At 37.8% G+C, this 26,043-nt stretch overlaps 3 protein-coding genes across 4 annotated transcripts in view; 2 read left to right on the forward strand and 1 right to left on the reverse strand.

The window, feature by feature from the left end:
- LOC113522184 (protein enabled) overlaps positions 1-10,724 on the reverse strand; it is a 115,579-nt gene extending 104,855 nt beyond the window's left edge. The window contains exon 1 of the mRNA XM_052891895.1: positions 10,351-10,724. Within this exon, the coding sequence (XP_052747855.1) occupies positions 10,351-10,355 (5 nt within the window). The 5' untranslated portion in view covers positions 10,356-10,724. The remainder of the gene's footprint in view (positions 1-10,350) is intronic.
- Positions 10,725-13,653: 2,929 nt separating this feature from the next.
- On the forward strand, positions 13,654-22,681 carry LOC113523231 (tubulin-specific chaperone E). The gene is made up of 7 exons (XM_026909113.3): positions 13,654-14,095; positions 15,563-15,669; positions 16,748-16,927; positions 18,723-19,137; positions 19,783-19,914; positions 20,672-20,828; positions 22,177-22,681. The coding sequence occupies exons 1-7, from the start codon at positions 13,748-13,750 to the stop codon at positions 22,491-22,493; spliced, it is 1,656 nt and encodes a 551-aa protein (XP_026764914.2). The 5' UTR covers positions 13,654-13,747; the 3' UTR covers positions 22,494-22,681.
- Positions 22,682-23,025: 344 nt separating this feature from the next.
- The window catches only part of LOC113523176 (uncharacterized), a 28,923-nt gene continuing 25,905 nt past the window's right edge, over positions 23,026-26,043 (forward strand). For both annotated transcript variants that reach the window (XM_052891818.1, XM_052891819.1), the window contains exons 1-2: positions 23,026-23,936; positions 25,576-25,675. In XM_052891818.1, the coding sequence (XP_052747778.1) occupies positions 23,585-23,936; positions 25,576-25,675 (452 nt within the window). In that variant the 5' untranslated portion in view covers positions 23,026-23,584. The remainder of the gene's footprint in view (positions 23,937-25,575; positions 25,676-26,043) is intronic.

Raw genomic sequence — 26,043 nt, forward strand, 5'->3', positions numbered from 1 at the left:
TGACTCTTCTTGGATGGCTTCCTCGGCTGCCTTCTTCAACTCGACGTCAGCACCTTTGAGGTTGGTGCCTTGGTCGGACCATAATTCCGTGGGACACCCTCTGCGGCTTATGAAGCGCCGCAGGGCCATTATGGCGGAGTCCGTGCTGAGGCTGCCGGCGATTTCCAGGTGGACTGCGCGCGTCGTTAAGCAGGTGAAGAGCACTCCGTATCGTTTCTGGTGAGTGCGGCCCACTGTCACGGTCATAGGCCCGAAGTAGTCTAGGCCGGTGAACGTGAACGGTCGCTGATGATGCGCCAGCCTGCTCTGTGGATGGTTGCCCGTTGATGGCTGCGCCGGTCTTGCTCTTCGTAGGCGGCACAGCTGACACCTCTTCAGTTCACTGCGGACGGCGTGTCGTAGGCGCAACACCCACAAGTGTTGTCGCACCTCGTTCGTGGTGATCTCGAAGCCGCCGTGGTGAAGTTTCCGATGCACCCATGCGATGTATAGGCGCACCCAGGCGTGGTTTCCGTCGACGATGGGGGGTTCTCGTTGCTCGGCTGACAGATCGGCGGCGGCTGCTATTCTCGATCGAAGTCGCAGAATGTCGTCGTTGTCTATGACGACTGACAGCTGTATGAGTCGACTGGATGACGGCAGCTGTTTCCCATGTTTCAATGCTGCGATTTCGTCGCCGAACGCCTCTTGTTGTATCGCGCGAATCCATAGCCGTCGCGCGCGATCGAGGTAGTGTGTGTCTATGGGGATGAAACACACAGATGGACTATTGCTGTTCTTGATTTTCATCTTCGTCTTCTCTCTATCGACTTTCTTCGTGCGGGTCCAAGTGGGGTCGGCGCTCTCTTTCTTCTTGTTTCTCTTTCGGATGGCGGTGCAGCGTTGACTGGTCGGTCGCAGGAGGTCGATGAACTGCAACACCCGTGCTGAACTGCGAACAAGTTTCAACCAATTAGAAAAACGTGACGGATCGGGTAATGCTATAGACAACTGCGTCGCGTTCTGTAGCTTGTGTACGCGTTCTTCTCCCGTTTCCGCTTGACTATCGTCGCTCGAACTATCTTCACGCGGCCACTGTTCTTCATTTTTGTCGAAATTCCTTTCGACCGGTTGGAGACGTCGCATTGCCGATTCGTAGTTATCCGGCGGCACAGGGTCGTCCTTCTTCCATAATAACCCCGTCTCGTATCCTCCCGCCGGTAACGGACGAGTTTTCTCTTCTAAAATGCGTAGGGCGCGACGTTCCTCTTCATTGTAAGACCTCTTCGGTGCGATTCCCAGCGATTCGAGCGCGAAATGTTGCTTCATCATTTCTTCCATCGATTGTTCCTCTTCATGTGTCGTCACTATGTGGCTGATTCTGTGCACCTGCTGTCTTGTCCTGCCGCGACTCGTACCGTGCAGTACCCATCCCAGGTCGGTGAGTGATGCGACCGGCTGCGTGTCGGATCCTCTTCTGACTTCGTGGGCCAGCAGTAGGTGCCAGTTGTCTTGCCCCAGCAGTACCGTCGGTTTGCCCTCTTCGTAGACCAATTCCCTCTCTATGTCCCGCAGATGTGGACAGCCCTTGATGACGCTGCGCGGTACCGACTGCGGTGATAACTGCAGTCTGTCCATCGTCCGTGCCCCCACTGTGTATTCTTGTGAATTCCGCCCGCGGATCTTGAAGTGAACACGCGTCGATTGAGCTGCGTTGATCCGTGCCCCGGCCACACCTTCCATGTAGAATGGTGCGGGGGGACCCGTAGCACCGATTCGCTCCGCCACCGCCGTCTCGATGATGGTGCAAGTCGACCCGTCGTCCAGTAGCGCGTAGGTGTCGCACGTTCCCGTGGGACCGGTGACTCGTATCGGCAGGATCTTCAGGAACGCGATCTTGTCGTTTTCCCTTGCCGATGCGGTGACTGCGGCGGACTTGTCCTCGACGACGTGTGTTGTTACTTCATTCTCCGGCTGTTGTCGCGTGGTGTGCAGCAGAGGGTGATGAGTCTGCGTGCACTCATCTACTCCACATCTCTTGCTCTTGCAGGCGTGGCGAAATCTTCTTACTTTGAGGCAGCGGAAACACAGCCTATGAGTCTTCGCTAACTCCCATCTCGCCGATGTGTCTGCTTCCTTCATCGTCTTGCAGTCCGATGGAGCGTGTCCCTCTCGTCGACACATCGGGCACGGTGGTGTAGCGGGTTTCTCCTGCGTCGTGTATGTCTTCGCCGTCTTCCTAGGAGCGGACTCCCGCCGGTCTTCGGACGGTATCTCCTCGGCGGGGGCGAAGTTTCCACATCGTGCGGCGGTCCTTTGCAGGAACTGAGAGAGTGTTATGAGGTCCGGTTGTCCCTCCGGTTGGTCGTTGGCGAAATCGTAGTACTTGAAGCGTAGTACCGACGGCATCTTCTCTGTGACGTTTCTCACTATTTCTTCGTTGTAGAGGTAGTGACTCTTGTTCAGCGCTCGTATCGTGGCGACGACGTTCTGCACCTTGCTTGCGAAGAGGCAGACGTCTCTTGCGTTGTCCGAGAGTCGTGGTAGCGCGCGGAGTTTGTTCAGTTCGGCTGTGACGAGTGCTCCAGGGCGGCCGAACCTCGCGGCTAACATCTTCATTACTTCTTCTGCGGTCGTAGACCCGACGAATAGGGAGCGTGCCGCGTCCTTTGCGGCCCCCTTCAAGCTTCTGCGCAGTCTTGCTAGGTTCTCTTGTTCTGTGAGTTGACTTGCGCTCTCTTCATAGGCCATCTTCCATGGTAACCACTCGCTCGACGATCCATTGAAGACTGGCAACTCGATGACTCTTGACGCTGTGGAGGGCAGTATGTTGCGAGCGGCCATCTGCATGGCGATCGCAAACTCATTGCAATCGATGCCCACCTTCAGCACCGGTTCTTCTTTCTTCATCGACTGCATCGCTGCTGCTATCGTAGGCATGGCGGCATGTGGGTCAACGTGGCGTGCGTGGTCCCGGTGAAGTGCGTCGCTGCTCGGCTGTGGCGGCGGCGCTCTCGAATCCTCTTCAACGGGTCTCGATGGGACGAACCCCTGACGCTTGCCGGTGACTTCTTCTATCTCTGGTACATGCGGCTCCATCGTGAGTGCCAGCGTGCTTCGATGAACCCAATCCGACGTTCGTTCTCTTCTGACGGTAGCGTCGTCGTCTTCTATTTCCTCGTCGTCCTCTGATTCGGCTTCCAGGGCGGCGACACGTGCAGCAGCCAATTCCACCTCCTTTCGAAGTAGCTCCTCCCGTGCCTTGGCCAGAGCCTTCTTCTTCTGTGAGGCCGTGGTGCGAACCGTGCGTGCCGTGCCGTGCTTCGGTTCCTTCTTCCTTGCTGTCTCCTCTGTCGTTCCTGTGGCTTCGGTAGTCTCCGTGGCTCCTGTGGTCGTCGTATCGCCGGACGTATTCGTAGTCGATGTGGTGGCGGCGGTAGACGACGTGGCAGCGACAGATGACATTCTGACAGCCGCAGACGACGTGGTGGCAGCAACGGACGGCGTGGCAGCGACGGACAGCGTTCCGGCGGCCGTAGTCGACGTGGTGGCGGCGGACGTTGTGGCTTCGGTGACGGCGATTTTTTGTTGCGACGACTTCATGTTTCTCGTAGTCGGCATTTCAGCGATCCGGCTTCAGAATGGTCTTCCTCCAGCGATCCGGCTTCTTGATGTACCAACGGTGTTCCTCCAGCAATCCGGCTTCTCGAAGGACCACGATGTGCGGTGTGGACTGCCGCACGGTGAGCGTGGACTGTAGGGGCGTTGGTTCAGGCTGGAGTGAAACACAGGGATTACTATTCTGAAGCCTCCGGTACCGTCTGAAGAGAGTATTTTTTCTTCTCGTCCTATTTCTTCTCGAGTGTAGTGCGTCGCTGCCCGGAAGCGAATGCCGCTCGACGAGAGGCGGCCTATCTTTATACCCGCCCGCTCGCATGATAACGTTTCCAACTCGCGTTAGCGAATCTGCGCGAGCGGGACGGGGCGAGAAAGAACGAGACGCGTGTCTCTTCAGATCGGTACTCTATAGCGTTTATTTATTGCAATTTACAATTTCTTAATTCTATTTATTGTTACAATTTCTATTTCTATTCGTAGGTAATAATGACAACACACAAAGAAATACTTTATTTAACTTACACTATCTTAAATCTATGTAAAATCTATATAAAATAACAGAATACAGAACGATTAACTAGGACTTAACAACTATAAATTACGATATATACAAATAATGTCGCGAACAGTAAAAGAATTTTTAAAAACGGTCCAGTAGTTTTTGAGCCTATTTATTACAACCAAACAAACAAACAAACAGAGTTTTTCTCTTTATAATATTAGTGTAGATATAGTATAGTTATAAAAATGAATCACTCATATATAAAATGAGTCAAAGCCAATTCAAATAAATGGAAACTTTAACATAATATTTGTCATGTGGCATATTTCTTTAAACAAACATCCTGATAAATATTTAAATACTAGAATTTTGAGTGAATCAAGCAAACGTTTTAATCAAAAGGGAGTTTTTATGGGTTGAAAATGAAATTATGGCTGTGAAAATGCAATGACCAATAAAGGATTATAGGAAAGAATGAAAGCAGGTTTTTTTTAATGGGTAATAATGGAATGGTAACCCCGCCTGCGTTATCGGTATACACTGGCGGGGCACCAGTGAGGGATGATAGGTGAATAATGTAAAAAGCAGGTCAGTCAGCCCATTGTGATGAATACACCTGGAACTCGGCACGATGGTTTCCAGGGGGAACCGCGTGGAGGTCGACCTGACAGGGTATATTGCTAGCAATGGGACTGGTAGGTGGACGAAAGCTGGTTAGTTGGCCTATCGTGGCAGTTCATCATGAATTAACCATGATAATTTTCAGGAGAACACAGTGAAGACGAGTGAAGTCGAGCTGACAAAGTATATAGTCTGTAAGAGATAAAAGAGGGAGACTTTGACTCCCTCACCAGAGGGAGACTTTGTACAAAAGTCTACAATTTTTCTGTACAGTCTTTGTACCCCGAAGTGAAGTCATAATTAAAAAAAGAAATGTTATTCTATGAATAATCGATAATGCATATCCTTGAACAAACCTGTTCTGTCAGAAGTACCTTTTAAAAACTTTTGTTGTTGTGTATAGTAAGGTTGCAGTTTTAGCCGACATTAGAAAAGGAGATACTAAATTTGTTCGATTTTCTATTCTAATATTATAAAGAAGGCGGATGAAAAAAAAAAGGAAGGAGAATTTGCTTGTTTTTTTTTTAATGGTTAAAAATGGAATGGTAACCACGCCCGCGCCATCGGTATACACCAGCGGGGCACCAGTGGAAGATGATAGGTGAGAAAAATGCAGGTCACTTAGCCCGTCATGATGAATCAGACAAGAATTAACCATGAATCATCATGGAAAAACTAATATACTCTGTTATGTCCATAGTACCTGTTCATGTCTATAGGTGACGGTTGCCGCTTTCTTACAGGTGGGCCCGTCAGCTTGTTTGCCATTCAAAGTTGCATAAAAAAAAGAGATCACAATAAACTCGCAGCCAATCGAATAAATAGAATAGTTTAATAAACTCTATTATAATGAAATAAACTCGTTTAAATGGACATGTTGAATGTTACATTCGCCACATAGGCAACTGTCTACAAAATGCCTCTGACTACCCCATTCAGGATTGAAGTCGTGAATACTTTTTTATGAATATTAATTTTAATAATAAGTACAGTTGTTATTAGCATTATTATACTCTTAATTAAAAGATCATTAGTGTCTTTCATGCATTGAGAAGAAACCTAAAAACTCGGTACAATTCAATTAAGTCTAACAACCTAACATCTATTGTCTTTAGGCAGTATTAAAATGTATTGTTGAAGTTTTATTATAAAACTAGATATCGCTCTGGCTTAAACTATGTGACGATTTAAAAAAATTTTATATGGGATAAAGACGTTAGAGATGTTCTTCTCTAGAAATCTGTCCGATTCTAGAATAAGGGCATACGGGTATGCGACCCCGGCCTCCCGAGCCGCTGCAGTGTCCCAGTCCTTTCCGCAACTGCAGTGTCCCCCGCTTTCTTTTCCCACATAAGTTCCTTATTCTTCTCATTTACTAATTTCCTTTACACATTTCCAACGTTCCCTTCCTTTTTTCCTCAATCCTTTCCTCCATACTGCAGGTGGAGGAAACCACCAAACCAAATGCATTCCCAAAGAGGGTTGACGTCAGGCAGGTGGCCGGTCGTAAAACTATAAGCCAAATCATTTAATAATATGGATAAAATCATATGATGCCGACCCCAGATAATAATTGGGACAAGGGTAGGAAGATGATGATGAGATAAAAATGGAATGGTAACCCTGCTTGTATTATTGTATTTTTTTAATAGATGATAATGGAATGGCAACCCTACCCGCGCTATCAATATACACCGGCGAGGCACCAGTGAAAGATGATAGGTGAGGATGAAGCAGGTCAGTTAGCCCATCATGATGAATCCAACAACAATTGTTCACGATGGTTTCCAGGGGGAACCACGCTAGCAATGGGCTGCCAAACTCCATTGCTAACAATCCCTTTTCCCCCCTGTACTATTAGTATGCACTAGTGTATACTAGTGAGGGAGTAATGGAGGATGATAGGTGATGATAAAATCGGGTAAGTTGTCTCAGTTAGTATGGGGGAATAGGAGCCCCATTGCTAGCAAAATACCCTATCAAATCGACCTCTATACAGTCTTAAATACACAATCGGGACTTAATGCGATGAAATATTTCCAATCCTATCGTGACCATGACATGGTGCAATCCACATTTAAACATTGGCAATAAAGAAGATTGTATCTAGGTACTATTTATCTGCAAAAATAAGTGTAAACAATGCGAAACTTTAAAATTACCTCTATAAAAACCTCCTGGAAACCATTGTGGTTAAATCCTGATAAATTTGTCAAAATGTACCAACTTATCTGACTTCAGGTTCATGTTCCATCCTTAACAATGTAAATCAATAGTACGGAAAGTGGGGGGAAAGGGGTTGTTAGTAATGGAGACTGAGAATCACATTGCTAGCAATATACCCAACCAGGTTGACCGCCTCGCGGTTCCCCCTGGAAACTATCATGATTAATTCCTGATGAATTCATCATGATGGACTAACTGGCCTGTTTTCATTCTCATCTATCACCCTACACTGGTGCTCCGCCAGCGTATCCCGTTAGCGCAGGCGGGGTTACCATTCCACTTCCACCCATCAAAAAAAAAAAGTACGGAAAATATTACCATTCCATTATAATCCATAAAAAAATATCCATCTAACCAGTATTTTTTATCATTATGACAAAATTTCAACAATTAATCTTATCTTTGATAAGAACATATTTACAGAACATAATAAAATTATGTTGCAAACATAAAATGATACTAGCTTTTTCCTGCAACTTTACATAATTGAGATACTATTCTTTTACTTTAATGTCTATACATTACCTATACACTATATTGTGGAAAAAAATTAACCAATAATTTTATTCTTATGGGACATTGTAAAATGTACTCTATTCTAATAAATACATGAATGATTTCTATATTTACTGATAGACATAAAAAGTAGACTATGTCCATTTCTCCAAAATTAATAAAATGTGTATGCCAAATTATATAAAATAATTTAGAAATTTCTTAAATAATTTTGTTTTGTTTTTTATTTAACTTTCTTTATGTTTATGTTTATTTTTATGTTTAAATTTTTCACAAATAATTGCAACCTAATGGCTTTGTTGCAGTCGCATTTATTATTGGATCATGCTGTGTGCACATGTTGTGGCAAGTTTACCTGATACCCATTATGTACTTGCATATTATAATTTAAGTTTTTATTTGTAAACTTCTGTTATGTGCGCCTAATAAATAAAATAAAAATAAATAAAATTTAATGACAATTGGTTAACTGGATAAACTGCTAAGAGGTTATCAGGGGAAGACTTTCAAGATTCAAGATTTATTTATTTGTAAAACATGCATATAAATACATGCAGATGTTGACAATATAATATCGTTGGACATGTTTAGCCTGTACGGCATACAAACATATATAGTTACACAGATAGTTCACATTATACATCAAGTCCATTTTATACCATTAATCGTCATCACATTACAATTTTCAAATACATTTAAATAAATAACAATTGTCAGGCAAGAATAAAAGAACAATGTCACAATGATGTTAATAAATATAAATAAATATTCCTTTTATCAAATTTTATCATTAAAGAATTCACATACCTTGTAATAAAATTTATCCATTAAGAATTTTTTTTATTTATACTTTGTACAAAAGTTGGTTGCTTGGGCACCTATATTCCATTTTTGTTTCAACTGTAAAGCAGTTGTGTATACATATCTGTGTTTCAGTTTGAAGGGTGGGATATGGTGTGAATTTACAGGGTACAGAGGAATAACACCTGAGTCCTCAGGAATGGCAACGCATGAGGGGTATCATGGGCGAAACAGTATACTCTGTTATGTCCATAGTACTGCTCATGTCTATAGGCGACGGTTACCACTTTCCATTAGGTGGGCCGTCAGCTTGTTTATCATTCTAAGTTTGCAAAAAAAAAGGTAATAGATAAATGTGTAATATTAGTCCTTAACATATATGTTGTGAGTACACATGGGGATGGATACAACACAGAAAAGTATTCTTTATTTTTCCTTAAAAAAAAAAGTTCAAGAAAAAAAATAGATGTTGATTTACTTTTATAAAAATCTTAATTTTTACTATTATAAATTTATGATTAATTAAAGTACCAATTTATTTTTATATTTATTTTCAATATCAGAATAAACACTTTTTTATGCCATAGATTATTATTATCCTTACTAATGTTATAAATGTAAAAGTGAGTTTGTTTGTTAATTTATAGTGCTTTAACAGCCTAACCTATCACTATGGGGGGGAAAGGGATTGTTAGGAATGGAGATTGATACCCCTATTGTTAGCAATATACCCTATTAGGTTGACCTCCACATGGTTCCCCCTGGAAACCATCGTGAACAATTCTTATTGAATTCGTCACGATGGGCTAACTGACCTGTTTCATTCATCATTACCTATCATCGTTCACTGGTGCCCCACCAGTGTATACCAATAGCACGGGTTGGTTACCATACCATTTAAAAACCTATCACTATGAAATTTTATATACATATACAAAATGTGGTCGAGGGATGGGCAGCAGTGTTCCTGTTAAAACATCCTTAAGGCCTAACTGTGGTTGCCAATTCGCTTTCTAAAGGTGGCAACTACTTGCAAAAACCACCCAATAGAGGGAGTCCTGTTTTCAACAGTGGACAATTAACAGCTGATATGGTATGGTATACTAATATGGGATAAAAAAAGTTAGGCTTTACTTTTATCCGCACTGTTTCTTTATTTATACTTTTTATTCTGGAGTTATGCAGATGGTCACAGGTAAAAACTAGTTATTTAAAAAATAAACCAACCAACCAACCACACATAGAGAAGTAAGTAGGTACTTATATATTCTAAGATTTATATTTCAAAATAAACAATTTTTAAGCAAACAGATAATTATTATTTCATAAATAAATTAACCACAGAACATAAATAATTATAATTTAACTAATACATACATGTTATTCAATTTATTAACTAGATTTAATATTTTAATATGATTCACATGATAAAAGTTAGAATTGCTTCAAGAATACAAATATATGTTAGGCTTATGAAACAGCCAAGTATAATATTTATAAAGGGAAGGCGGCATTAGTCATAGCATTTAATAAGAATGATGAATACTAACTTTTCCCAATGGAGTTACAACCCTATTCCAGGAATTAGGGACTGTGCCCCAACGAGTTCGAATGTAAAACGTTTCTAACTAATTAACATGTTAGATCACACAAGGTCACATGAAAATACATGTGGCAAGACAAATTTGAACTAAACTAGTGCTAAAATAACCCGAAAATTCGACGTGTGTGGTACCCCTTGGCAACGCGCGGAAAAATCAATATTCACCCGGAAAAATACTATTTAGTTTTTAATTCAAAACAGTAATGCTTTACTAGCAGAATTAATAAACTATTTAATGCAATTTCATTCATAATCTGCAATTACTACTGTAATCAAATAATCGATGAGCTGTGACGTCCGCGCTGACCCGTCTGTTTACGTTATTTTACGAGTAAAAAAAAAAAGTATAAGAATAACAGATGCTTGGCCGTGCAATAAACAATGGGGAGCTAAATTAGATCAGCACTTGTATAATGTACAGGATAATTATTTATTTGTTTTGCTAAATAAAGCCCCGTCGTACGATGAACTCAACTGAACTTACCTCATTTTGACGCTCGTATCCTTTGTCGAGATCAATCCTTATGCACTAATGCACAGCACGCAACAATTGTTCACTTATAAAATGCATATTTTCACAGACACAAAAGAACATTTCCGTATTATCGACTGGCGTACACGTCTGGGACACTCCGTAGGGTAGCCATTTTTGTCAAAAAACACTTTTTACGTCCCTTTTCCCAATTTTGGAACGTAATGAGCGAGAGGACGCTAGCACCGCACCGATCCAACGAATGAAAATAAATGGATCATTGAACCGGCGAACACGCCGAGTCTTGTCCGTATTGCCCTAGTGATTAAAATCTTAGTTCAGCACGAACGAAACACCTCTACCCTTATTCCTATGTTCACAGTGAAATAACGCAGTACACATTTAAGACTGAAGCTCGATTTGGAACGTCATTTATATTTTATTCCATAATCGGTACTGCTCACTATATTTGGTCGGATATTATTTTATCTTGTACGATAGCCAATCACGAACTAAGAAATGTTTAAAATTCACACACTTAGCGACATCTATTGAATAGTAGACAGAACCTTTATGAGAGTTTGACGTTTATTTTTGACAAGATGACACTAGTAAAAATTACAATCCTATTAATTTGCTAATTACTCAAATATATTTTTAAGAAATAATATAAAGTTACCAGAATTCTAAGATGGAATTTTCTTTTTAAATATACAATATAATTTATATTGTAATATGCGTCATTATGTTTAAGTTTTGAAATAGTTTCACAACCTGGAGATCGCGGGGGGAAAGGGATTGTTAGTAATGGGGTCTGATGTCCCTATAACTAGCAATACACCCTATCAGGTCGTCCTCTTCGCGGTTCCGCCTGGAAACTATCATGGTTAATTCCTGATGAATTCATCATGATGGGCTAACTGGCCTGTTTTCATTCTCATCTATCACCCTTCACTGGTGCTCCGCCAGCGTATCCCGTTAGCGCAGGCGGGGTTACCATACCATTTTCACCCATCAAAAAAAAAAAAAAACCTGGAGATCGCTGTTTAGAGTTATATACACACTAGCTGACCCGGCAAACGTTTTATATAAAGATTAGTTTGAACTAGATTGAGACCCAGACAGGTGTACACACAGCATGGTTAAAGCAGTTGGCAAACAATGTTAAATTATAAATTATATAAAGAAAACATATGAATGTTTTACCATATAGGTACATTATTTCTAGAACTATGCATGAAAATTCATCGTATTAAAATTATTATCGATTGCCATCTTGTAATCTTATTAAGTAATATAAAAATCACGATTAAAAAATAGGGATTGATCGTAAAAGGGTGAAAATTAAAAATTGTATGTATTTTTCAATGCAAAAGCATAAAAAATAAAAATATTTTGTGAAATAAATAAATATTTAGGGGTGGGTCACCTTTATCATTGATGGGTATGAAAAATAGATGTCCGATTCTCAGACCTCCCTAATATGCACACAAAATTTCATAAAAATCGTTTCGGAGGACCTTGGTAACAAACACGGCGACACGAGAATTTTATATATTAAATAAGGGGGGAGGGGGTCATGTGTGGATATTATTATATATATTATAACAATTCTGAATCGTTTTCTTATTTTTAATATAAAAACATATTTCATAGTAAATAACAACAAAAAATAATTATAAAGTTAACCAATTATTTATTTTAAATAATCAATACGACGTTTGTTTTACAAATTTATTAATATACAAGTAATTATTTTAAACAAAGACACAAATTCTTTTTCATTGATAATGCTTTGCTGAAAGTTTAATATTTTTTTTTTTGTGATCATATGGAACGGTACAGTACTATAAATTGTATTTTTTTTCCTTTATTTTTTTTTTATTTTAGTGTATTCGGATAGGATACTAGTGAAAAGGTTGAGAAACAATTAACTCAAGCTTGGCTGTTGTTTGTTGATTAATTGCAGTGTTGCCAATTATCTTTTTGATGGATCTTTCCAGCCCTTTTTATCTTTATACAGCCCTATTTGCTTTCAATTTACTTCTAGCGTCAATTATAGCCCTAAACACAAGTTTACGACAGATTTTACTGTAGAAATTTTAAAATAAATTATACAAATTGTTAAAAATAAATATAAAACATCTGTTAAAGAAATATATTATCTAAAATACAAAAAAGAAATCCTTTCACAACATAATATATTTTACAATTAAGTGTGTTTTATATACCTAATTAGTAAATAAAATTTATTTATTTAATTTGGAAAGCACAAATAACAATTTAAAATATACATAATGAATTATAGATATACAAGACATTGGACAAGATTCGATACCCTACAACGTGTTAACATGAATGATATGCAGTTTAATTAAACAATGGCAACTATTAAAACAATACTAAAACATGTGATTTAAAAGAAAAATATAGGTCCATATAAAGTTAAAAGCGGCATTACATTTTTTATTGTCATTATTATTTTAGATTAGAGAATTGCATGATTATTTAAGATAACTTTCACGGGACTTGTGCTCATTAAATTGATAATCGTAACTTGTTTTTTTAAATATGAATGATCTGGACTCGAAAATATTTACTACCAACCCGGCTACAGATTTGTTTGGGAGAGAAGCTGGTTATACAGGTGACACATTATAAGCAAGGGCTAATTGTATGACATACAAATATTTTAAGTTGGTAAAATAAATGTCTTTGGATTACGTAAATCTGTATTTATATTCAATCCGTCAAGCAATCCTGGGGACACTATAGTTGAGTGAATTATCTTTTGCAAAAACACTAGATCATGCTCTTGACGTTTGACGTAAAGAGGCGTAATGTTAAACATCTTTAATCTTTGATCATAAGATTGCAGTGTTCTACCGAAACCTAGTTTGTATGCTAATGTTTTCAAGAAACGCATTTGATTTTTTTTTATTCTTTTAGAATATACAGAGTAAAATGGCGACCAAATTAAAGAACCATATTCGAGAGTACTTCGGACTACACTATTAAATAGAGTTATATAACTATCTCGATTCCTAAAACCTCCAGTACATCTACATATGAAACCTAATTATTCGCTTTTTTGGTAATGTAATCGTAGTGATTACGAAACGATAATTTTTCATCAAATAAAAAAATAAATCTTTATTCATTTTATACACGTAAACCTATCCAGAACAATAGATTTCATTTAATAAATAGTCTATAAGTAGATAGCAATTCAGCTTAATTTTCATATTTCAACTAATCTTTTTATTTTTAATTAATATAGCCCGAAAACTTGATTCTTAGTTGTCAACACTGACAGGATGACTGATTTGTACTTGACAGTTGAGTTTTTTGGGAACGAACAGTCTGTTTTTCTCATCACAAAGGTTCCTTTTTTGAAAACATAAAAATAATGGTGGGCGCTATGCCTGTTAATTTGATACCAAAATTTTACAACGGTACCATGGACAGTCATAATGGTACGGACGATAGTGATTTCCAAGTGTATATCGGTTGTCGCATTAAGTGTGGTGATGAGTTTGGTACCGTGAAGTTTATTGGTGAAGTGCAGGGTTACCAGGGGGTATGGTATGGGGTGGAATGGGACAACCCAGCTAGGGGAAAACATGACGGTTCAGTTGATGATGTGCAATACTTTAAAACGTCGAAACCAGGCGCAGGGTCTTTTATTCGTCCAAACAAAATAACTCCTTACAGGACCTGTGCGGATGCTATCAGGAAATATTACGGAGATCGAGAGGTGAGTTTTGTTTGAAAAAGGTTTGTTTGCATATATTTGTCCTGTCTGAAGGTGTGATAAAATCAAACTGGAATAAAATAGAAATCACGTCCAATTGACGTCAAATTAATGGTAGCATTAACCATTTTAATTTACTGTGTGAGGACTGTTTAATATGTGACACAGGACAAAGTAGGTTAGTCATGTAATTAGAATACTTTGTTGTTCAGAGAGCATAAATTATTAGTAATTGGGACATTGTTAGCCATAGAATGTACATTAGGTTGACTAGGATATCATCTTTGTTAATTTCAGGCAAAATCTAGCATGGTGACTGAGTTAACTTCATCCTCACCTATCAATTTCTCTCTTGGTATTCCATTTTTGTCTCATAAAACTAAAAATTCTATTTATTTTTACATTTGACGAAATCAGTAAAAAATGTTGGTAAACTGAAATAAGTACATAAATAAAAATGTTTTTGTTCCAATTGATTTAATATTATTATATATTATTATTAGTTTTGATTATGAGAATGTATTAAAAATTATGGTTACTAGATTGACTTCAACCCTAAATATCATCAGTGCAGTAAAAATAAAAACTGCAGTAACAGTTAAAGCTTCTAGAACATACCATAGACAAGAAATTACTAAAACATATTTTATGGATTCAAAAAACAAAAAAGTGTCAATATAAATATGATTAGATCATGAGATCTGTTCTCTTGGTGAAGAATCTGCTAAGGCAGGATTATATTGCCCCAAATATTGTGGTGTTTGAATCGTTTTGTAGGTTCATTTAGAGCTGTGGCTAAGGTGCTAACATGTGCATTATATGTTTTTGCTGTGTACTTAATTTTCTCTTTGACAATGTTGATTTATATATATATTTATGTGGTTCAGAAACCATAATAGAGCATATGCTGTCATTTTTAAATATATTTTTATCTATTTATTTTAAATTTATTTTGAAATCTTTCAAGAATTTTTACATTGTGAAACTTTACAGAGTCCTTATAGTTAATTTTCTATCCTACTCATACCAATCAATATTATTAACAATTGTATGTCTAACTCGTTTATTTATAAAAATATCAAACATCTCATAAACCTATATTTTAATTAGTGAGTCCTTTGTCTCTTTTCTTTCACACTAAATTCTCTTCACAAAAATAAAGTGAAACCTTGATCTTGTACATGTTTATTATAATTTGTACAAGAATAGCACAATTAAAAGTATGAAATAAAAACATTATTTTTCTTTTTTGTATAAAGAGCCAACAAGGAGTTTATATACCAGTTATTAATGGATCATTCCTGATTTGAACGGAAGTGACAAAACAGTGTAACAGTTAAAATAGGTTTATAGAAGGTCATAACTTTTATGAATAAGTTTACTTACTGTTGCATAAAAGTAATTTTTAAATTTTATAATAAGATTTTAAAAGGTGTTAATAATAAATGACCTTGAATTGATTTGTTACAGGATGAGACAGTTGCGGCCCACCGCAGAACAGTCATCAACGAGTGGAAGAGAGAGATGGGTGCACCATTTATTGAGATGGTCGGATTTGAGAAGATACATCAGAAACAGTATGTGATATGTTTCTGTACTCTTACTATATCATCGTCATCATCATATCAGTCGTTAACTATCCATTGGTGAACATACCCCTCCTCCTATTGAGGATGCCAGTAGAATTTTTTTTTACAACACAGGGGGCAAACATGCATGCGGCTCACTTGATGGTAAGTGACTACCGCCGCCCATGATCACCCATAACACCAACGGCATTGCAGGTGTGCTGCCGGTCTTTTGAAAAGCAATGTGCTCGTTTTTTCAGGTTATGTTAAGTTGCCACACTTGCCAGGCAGATTGGCACCGCAGTTAGGCTTTGGTGATGTTTAAAGAGGATGCTGCTGCTCATTCTTTGACCGTTAAGTTCTCTTAGTCGCCTCTTACGACACCCATGGGAAAGGAATGGGTAACCCATTCTATGTCGTGACCATTCAGCACGATGGTTTCTAGGGGGTACCACTTAAAGGTCGACCTGACAGGGTATATTGCTAACAATAGAACAGGTTGGGGGGAAAGCGATTGTTAGTAATGGAGACTGAGAATCCCATTGCTAGCAATATACCCAACCAGGTCGACCTCCTCGCGGTTCCCCCTGGGAACTATCATGGTTAATTCCTGTTGAATTCATCATGATGGGCTAACTGGCCTGTTTTCATTCTCATCTATCATCCTTCACTGGTGCTCCGCCAGCGTATCCCGTTAGCGCAGACGGGGTTACCTTACCATTTTCACCCATCAAAAAAAAAATAGGACAGGTAATCCGCATTATTAACAAACCTCCCCAGAGTCTAGCACTTGGGGCGTGAGGGTGGGAGGGAGTTCGGATAGTCAGCGCCCGAGAGCGTCGGGATCCGTGTGGGATTCTGACGTCCAAAAGGAGTGAGAGGTGAAGGAAGGTATTAATCTATCAGATAACTACCTATATGTATAAAATCTGAAATTATAATCTAAGCTAATGGCCCACCTGATGAACAGATGTCGCCTATAGACCTGAATAGCACCATGAATATAACAGCGCATACTGTGTCGCCCATAATCTTTCTCATGCGTCGCCGTTCCTGCCAACTAAAGTGTTATAAAACTCGATTACAGGAAATTCGACCGGCTGCTCGAGGTGTGCGTACACGATCAGAACGTCAGCAAGGCGGGTGACGTGGCGGCGCTGTGCCCCAACGTGCGCAGTATCGACGTGTCCAGGAACCTGTTCTCCAACTGGCGCGAGGTGATACAGCTGTCAGCGCAGTTACCCGACCTTCGGGAGTTGGATGTGAGGTGAGAAGTTAGCAGACTTGAATAACACCTGACTCCTCAAGAATGGCAACGCACGGGAGGTATCATGGGCGAAACAGTATACTCTGTTATGTCCTTGGTACTGCTCATGTGTATAGTCGACGGTTACCACTTTCCATCAGGTGGGCCGTCAGCTTGTTTGCCATTCTAAGTTGTATAAAAAAAATTTGATTGTATTTTTTTTTTATAAATAGAGATGTGTAATATCCGATATTTAGATATTGTGCGTGTAAATTAATCGCCATATCCCACCCTTTAAACCGTAACACAGCCATGCAAACACAACTGTTTCACAGTAGAAACCCGAATGGGACAGAGGTGTACAAGCAAACGACTTTTTTACAAAGTCTCCCTCTATTATTGATATTCTGGTATTGTTGACCAACCATTACGATATCGCCCAAACAAATCGGGTATTTATATTCTTTACGTACGGTTCTTCCTTTCAACATTGTATATTGGATAAGCAATAGTTAACATGTGTTATTAGGCCAATATAGATATTTACTACATTTTTTTTTTAATGGATGATAATGGAATGGTAACCCCACCCGCGCTATCGGTATACACCGGCGGGGCATCAGTGAAAGATGATATGGTAAGGCTGAAGCAGGTCAGTTAGCCCGTCGTGACGAATTCAACAAGAATTGTTCACGATGGTTTCCAGGGGGAACCACGTGGAGGTCGACCTAATAGAGCATATTGCATTTACTACATATTACCCACTCTTATTAGTAAGGCAAACGATGTTATATGGAGATAAGGCTCCATGCCTTATCTCCATATAACATCGAACAGACAACTCCATACAAAATCAAACAGACTGGCGTGTAAAATGTGGGACAGGAAATAGAGGGCAGTATAAGAAGGACAGCAGAAAAAATATGGTACAGTCTAACGGAAGATAGAGGAAGATGTAGGGGTCTTGAGGAAATGAAAAGCTTTATAAACTGTAATATAATTTATTTATGCTACCATACAATTTATAATTTAATAATCGTGGCAGAACCATTTATTTTTATTTAGAAACTAGATTACTTACAGTCTTAACAATAGAATCATCCTTTTTAAAATATCATTGCAATCCCAACTGTACTTAGTTGGTGTTTTAAAACAAAACAGAAAGGGCAACCGCCCAAATATGGCATAAGTCCGTCCCACGCACCGCCTCAATACGACAGCCAAAATGCGCCCACGTTGCTAATCTTGTTTTGACGACCTTCGTGTCAGTTAAAATCGGTCTCAGTATAGAACAATCTTTGGGGACTAGCGGCCCCATTGTTAGCAATGTACCTTCTCAAGTTGATTCACGCGGATCTGGAAATCATTGTGATTAATACTCGATAATACGTCACGATGGGCCAACTGACCTGTTTTCATTCTCACCTATGATTCCACACTGTCAGCGTATATATAAATAGCGCGGGCGGGGTTACCATTTAATTTTCATTCATTAATAAAAATATTACAATCGAGAAAATTTTATAAAAAAAAAAATCGATACCTTCAACAAAAGTGTGTATTCCTTATTAAAAGGCTGGCAACTCACTTGCAATACTTCCGCTATTCTCGGTGCTCATGGGCGGGGGTAGCCATTTACCACTAGGTGAATCACGAGCTCGTTTGCTCTCTGTATAATAAAAAAAAAAACAAAAATAAAATTACAATTGCAACCCCTTGAACACAAAATTTAATATAAACTAATATATTTAGAAAATCTCATTGTCAAATAGATTTTTTTTTCGAAAAATTACATTATATACCTTTTTATTTACAGCAAAAACCGCATGGCGGTTGACATCCCTGAAGAGGCTCTTGCACAACTATCAATCAACTTCTCCAATTTGGAGAAACTGAACATTTCCGTGTGTGAGTACGAGTGGGCAGACATACTAGCTCTGTCCCACCTCTGGCCGAATGTAAATGAAATAATAGCTGCACACAACAAAATCAAATGGATAACCGCCCCTCAGTTAACATTACACACGCTGACAACCCTACGATTAGATGGCAACCCTATAGATTCTTGGCGGGAAATTTTGAATTTGGGAAAGATGAGGAATTTAAAAGTTCTCAGTTTGAACGACTGTCACATTGGTGAAATAAGGTTCAACGATGAACCCAACAACAAAAAAGTGGATGTTTTTCAGAATTTGGAGGTGTTGTTTTTAAACAGGAATAGAATTAATGATGTAAGTAGCCGTTTTTTATTGCTGGAATAATGAATTAAGGGATTTGGGAGGCCAGCAGCACACCTGCAATGCCGCTGGTGTTGTGGGTGATCATGGGCGCGGTAGTCACTTACCATCAGGTGAGCCGCATGCTCGTTTGCCCCCTGTGTTGTAAAAAAAAAATACCAGAGAAAGACTTTGTACAAAAGTCGTTTGCTTGGGCACCTCTGCCCCATTCATGTTTCTACCGTGAAGCAGTTGTGTTTACATGGCTGTATTTCAGTTTGAAGGGTAGGATATAGCAGTGAATTTACTGGGTACAGAGGAATAACACCTTAATCCTCAGGAATGGCAACACATGGGGGGATCATGGGCGAAACAGTATACTCTGTTATGTCCATGGTACTGCTCATGTCTATAGGCGACGGTTACTACTCTCCATTAGGTGGACTGTCAGCTTGTTTACCATTCTAATTGGCATAAAAAAATAATAAAAATGGGTTAATTATATTTTATTGATTTATTTACTTTTTATTGCACCATTGGTTAGAGAAGAAATGAAAGAAGTGGTAGCTATTTTGTGCAATAACTACCAATATGTAATAAAAAAAAACGCTCGTGTTAAAAAAAGTATTAAATATTTATAAAGAAAGGGTTATTTTTCAGTGGCGATCCGTAAGCGAATTGGACAAGTTGAGCAGGCTAAAAAAATTGTACTTCCTAAAGAATCCAATCCAAGCTGGCGACTCATACGACACTGCTTCACAACTCATCACCGCAAAAATTGGCACCCTACAGGTATGTTGACAGCCTTCTCTATGTAATTGTCTTCACGTAAGGCCCTTTATAGGGTAGGCAGAGGTAACCGAATGACCCATCCCTGTCCGTACAAAGTAATAATAACAAACAAGCATTTATTTCGTTGTCATGGGGTTCCAGTATAGAATAATCCACCCCTTTCTTTCCCGTGGGTGTCATGAGAGGTGACTAAGGGAGCTTAATGATCGAGGGATGGGCAGCAGGGTGGAATTAAAAGATCTCTAAAACCCTAACTGCGGTTGCCAACCCACCTGCCAAGTGTGGCAAAAACTGACAAAATTCCCCTTATGGGGAAGGCTTATGGGATCAACAGTGGATAGTTAATGGCTGATATGATGATGTTGATTTATTTAGTCATTACACATACACAATTATTGCTTCAATAGTTTCCATAAAATTTTATATATATTTTTTTTTACTCTGTATCACTCGTGGTTCTACCATAAATCAGCTGAGCTTGCATAGCATTATTCTTTTTTGAAGAGTAGAATATAGCATTGATATTACAAGATGTGGAAACATAATATCTTGATCCTCAAGAATGGCAGCGTATATGGGTGTCACAGTGTTTTCTCTAATATCCATGGTGTTGTTCTTGTCTATACAGGATGATTACCACTTTCCATCAGTTGGGCCGTCAGATTGTTTCATATTCCAAGTTGTAAAAATAAAATTATGATCTATTTTTGAATAATTTGTTATTTTTTGTTGATTATGTGCATTAATATTGTTCCAGGAACTGAACGGCACGATAATAACACGCGAGGAACGCCGCGGGGCGGAGTATGACTACATGAAACAGTACGGCGCCGAGTGGAAGCTGGCACAGCACGATCTGGCAAAACAAGCGGCATTCACGTTGGAGCACTGCCGGTTTGAAGAATTAATAAAAAGTGAGTATTTGAAAGCTAGTGTGTAGTCCCGGCATAGAATGGTCCCCCTTCTTCCCCCGTGGGTGCCGTAAGAGGCGACTAAGGGAATTTAATCATTAAGGGATGGGCAGTAGCGCGAACAAACATTACCAAAGTTTAACTACGGTTGCTTGTAAGGGGGAGATGATAGGGTATCAGGTCGACCACCACGTCGTCCCCCTAGAAACTATCGTGCTGAATTCCAGATGTTTTCATCACAATGGGCTCACTGCCTCACTGGTACCCCGCCAGTGTATACCGTTAGTGTAGGTGAGGTTACTATTTTATTATCATCCATTGAAAAAAAAACTACGGTTGCGGGGGGGAGGAAGGGACTGTTAGCAATGGAGTTTAACAGCCCCATTGCTAGCAATATACCCTATCAGGTCGACCTCGACGTGGTTCCCCCTGGAAACCATCATGAATAATTCTTGTTGAATTTGTCACGATGGGCTAACTGACCTGCTTCATCCTCACATATCATCTTTCACTGGTGATATGATGATGACGAGTAAGCAGCGATCATACTTTCTGTAATGTTTTAACAGCTGTAACATCGTATATGCAATGCAGTACAATTCATACATATAATTAAAGTATGATAGTTATTTTCAATAATTATTAAATGATTGAAAAATATCAAAGTGGATCGGATTTGAAATCTCATCTTCTACGCCATGCCGGGGCCGGTGCTCTTACCTGTTGAGCTGCTGAGCTGTTGAGTGATATAAGTAACATCTTATTAATATATTATTTATTTATTTAAACTTTAATAAGCAATTATATAAGTAAGTGTACATATGACGACCTTAACACCTAATGGCGTTCTCTACCAGTCAACCATGAGGTATACTCCAATTTAAGTAGGCGGTGCATTTACTATATATATATATATATATATATATATATATATATATATATATATATATATATATATATATATATATATATATATATATATATATATATATATATATATATATATATATATATATATATATATATATATATATATATATATATATATATATATATATATATATATATATATATATATATATATATATATATATATATATATATATATATATACATACATATATATATATATTGTCGGATTTTTCTACTTATGAAATCCCCGGGTACAAAGTAGCAGGCAAAAATTAGTATATAATGCCAGTACATTTATTCAATGAAACTGATCAATGTTTGATTAAATACTCAATGTTGAATTGATCATTTTTTTTATTGACATCATCAGATTGTGTATGGCCTGTCGACATTCTTTTTTTATTGATGTGTATAGACAATCTCCTTTTTTTTTTTTCAGAATATGGCATTCCTGAAGACAGCCTGCTAGTGAAACAACCGAAGACAACAACTCTCACATCGCAATTGCTAGAAGTAACACTCCAAGATGAAAACGAAAAGAAAATAAAAAAGAAATTCCCATCCACAATGCTAGTACAGAAACTGGTCATACTCGCTCAAAGACTGTTCTCAAAACCTGGCAATACTGGAACACCAAAGCTTTATCTCCTCGACGACCAGATGAAAGGCGCTGAAATATATTTAGACAACGTCATGAAAGAGTTAACATATTTTTCAGTCAAAAATGGCGATACCATTCTTGTAAAATTCAGATAATTTAGAAAAAATAATTTTATTGCACTGGTAACACTAGAAGGCGATTACGTTTAATTGGCGCGAGTTTTGCGTATGTTTTTAATTTATAAACCCGAGCTTTGTAAATAATGTTATTTCTAAATTAATATATCTATTGCGATATTTATTTTTCTGAAAGAATTCCAAAATAAATATGATATGTATTTTCATTTGCATGTTTCATTTAAATATTCTTATAATTTTATTCATTAATTCTTTAAATCGAAACTGAATTGTAAATCAGTGGTAATACTCCTGAAAGTGAATATTTTGCCGAAATATTGAAAAATAGCTATCTACAAAAGAAGTAGAGTCGGGGCCATCGATTGGGCAGCGATTGGTTATACTAGTTATATTAGCGGTTGTGGTATTACGTAAGTATTGTCTGTAATATCAGCTTTTAAATAACGTTTTTACACTCCAATTGTTCTTCTGAATACATCTACATATGGAAAACAATACCTACTGCCTACCCGACATTACAAAGACATAACAGACGTCGTTAGTATATAGGTACGTAGGTAGGTATAGGCAGTATAGATATTAATCGAAGTAAACTAAACAAACGTAATTTTTATTATTAATAATTGTTCTACGTACATATAGGTACCTACTTACATCTGTTTTGTGTAAATTGAAACTGAACACCTGCAACCTTCATCAGAAAAATCTAACCTTGAGATTGAACGCGATATCGTGAACTAAGTTTATCGTTATTTAGTTCTGTGTGAAGTGTTAAACTAATTTATTTTATCACCGTTTTAATTTTGGAATTTATATTTTGTTTTAGGAAAGTGTAATGAAAATTTTATTAATCGGTTAAATATGGAGTAAAAATTCTGAAAAAAACATTTATATAATCGTAAAAATATATTTTTTTTTCTATGAAAAGATAAAAATAATTTTAAAATTGTCACTGGCCACATCGACGTCGATCGCCATTGGTAACCGTTATGTCAACAAAACTTTTTTGTTTACAAATGGCTAATGGCGACAAATTTGAAGTTGTGCCGCGTTCGTGCTTCTAAATAATACGTTTAGTATTAATTTAGCAATAAAAGTGTTCTACAAATATGGGAAATTGTTGGGCAGGATTATTCCGCCGGCGTAATATTCGGAGACACATAGTTTTAATACTGATCGGGTTGGACAACGCGGGGAAAACTAAAACCGTGAACAATTTGGCTGGTGAAAAGGATGATAAAGTTCTACCAACTGTTGGATTTAAGGCTGTTAATTTAGTGCATAAAGACACGCCTGTCACCATTTACGATTTAGGCGGGGGTCCGCATTTTCGTCAGATATGGTCTCAATATTATAGCGAGGTCCATGGTGTTATTTTCGTAATAGATTCTAGTGATTTTTCCCGCTTGGACGAATGTAGGGCTGTATTGGAAGAGGTATTATCTCACGACAAGATATCAGGTAATGTTATGTTCTATAATTATTTGTCATAGCAACCGTAATTTGCAACATACACGATTAACTTAAAATCTTGTTTTCTCTATCCACTCGACTACTCTAATTAGTTTTCCCACCCACTTATCAGCTCTTCATGCATGACTGATAACTTTATCGCATAGTAATACCATGGGAAATTCATGCATATAGTAAAAATAGAAATATATAAGCATGATTTTAGTATAGATGAAATGAGTCAATCATGTAAAATGAGTCACTAAAGTGTACTCATCAACTGACCTATAAAGGTGATTATAAATATATATGAAAATATCGAAATGAGGGTAGTCAAAATTATTATTGCATAATAAAACTAATCTAATGAATTATGAATTTGGGGGGGGGGGGGGGGGAAAGGGATTGTTAGTAATGGAGACTAAAAATATCATTGCTAGCAATATACCTAACCAGGTGGACCTCCACGCGGTTCCCCCTGGAAACTGTCATGATTAATTCTTCATGATGAATTCATCATGATGGGCTAATTGGCCTGTTTTCATTCTCATCTATTACCCTTCACTGGTGCTCCGCCAGCGTATCCCGTTAGCGCAGGCGGGGTTACCATACCATTTTCATCCAACAAAAAAAAATGAATTATGAAAAGTACATATTAATTGTTACTTTTTTAAGTTTTCTGTAAATGGGGGCAAATATTAATTTTTTAAATTAATTAGTCTGAGTTATGCCCCCAGGTCTTTATTACTTGGTTTCTTATATTAAAAAAAGGGTAATCTAGCTTGAGGATCAGATAAGTAGTTATGTATGAAAGAGGAAGGGTTGAAAAGGAGTTAACTACCCTACTGCTAGCAGTGGGGGTCTATCAGGACCACCTCCACTCTGTCTCACCGTTCATCATTGGCATCTTATTAGCATATATTGGCAGTGCAGGCGAGGTTACTATTTCATTAATACACATAAAAAAAACAGAATGTATTTTTTTTATGTTTTCCTTGCCTTTTTACTAATTGAAAATTAATTAAATATATTAGCCACAGTGTAAAGAATTCTATACAATCTTAAATTATAGTAATGTATTATTGTAGAGAGTTCTTGATACTGTGACCTAATATAATATTGTTAAAATATATTTTTTTTATAATAATTATTTAATTTACCTATTTTTATTATTATTTTAAAACAATAATGAAATATCCTAAATAACCTTAGCGGTGTAGCAGTTTATAACACCACCTGATGTTTAGATGCAGGTTCAATCCCTGCTCAATACAAATATTTGTTTTTATGAGTATTACTGTTTGAATTCATTTAGGTGTTTCCTATATACAATAAGATACATATATACATACATATCTGTCACGCCTGTCTCCCATTAGGGTAGGCAGAAACAATGGAACGCCAAATGTTTCGATTCAAAAAAACCTCTTTCGCTTCTTCTTCTTCCTCTTCTTCTTTTTTATATACAATAAGTATGTAAATAAAAAAGTATTTAAGTATATCTATCCGTTGTCTAGTATTCATAGTACAAGCTGTGCTTAGTTTGGAACTAGAGGGCGCTGTGTAGTATTTATTATTGTTATTAAACAATATTTTTTTTTAAATATTGATTTTTATATTAAACTGATGTAACAAATTATATAAACAGGCAAGCCAGTGTTAGTGTTAGCCAATAAACAAGACAAGTCGGGGGCGCTAGACGATATTGATGTAGTTGAAAAATTGAACATTGAACCATTGGTCAACAAGTAAGTATACATTTGTATTCTAGTGAAACTATGTTGAATTTGTTTATGTAAAGTAGTAATGTAATATAGAGTCTAGGACAGTACACTACCATTTAAAGAAAGTCTTATCAAAATCGGTTCAGCCATTTGCATTATTAGCCATGGAGTGTATTCAAATTTAAGTAATAATATGGTATGCAGCAAGGCTTTTTGAATTTTGTTTTGAATAAAAATATAGTTAATATTATAGTTAATAGTGAATAAAAATATAGTGAATAAAAAATAGTTGCACATGCATTTATGCCATAGTAAATGACTGGAAATAAAGTTAGTTCTATTAGTAGCGGTACGCCATTATTTACCCTGGCCTGTTCTCACACCCTGTGTAT

The sequence above is a fragment of the Galleria mellonella genome, unplaced genomic scaffold (genome assembly GCF_026898425.1).
Source record: "Galleria mellonella isolate WM207_F2 unplaced genomic scaffold, CSIRO_AGI_GalMel_v1 utg146, whole genome shotgun sequence".
NCBI lineage: Eukaryota > Metazoa > Arthropoda > Insecta > Lepidoptera > Pyralidae > Galleria > Galleria mellonella.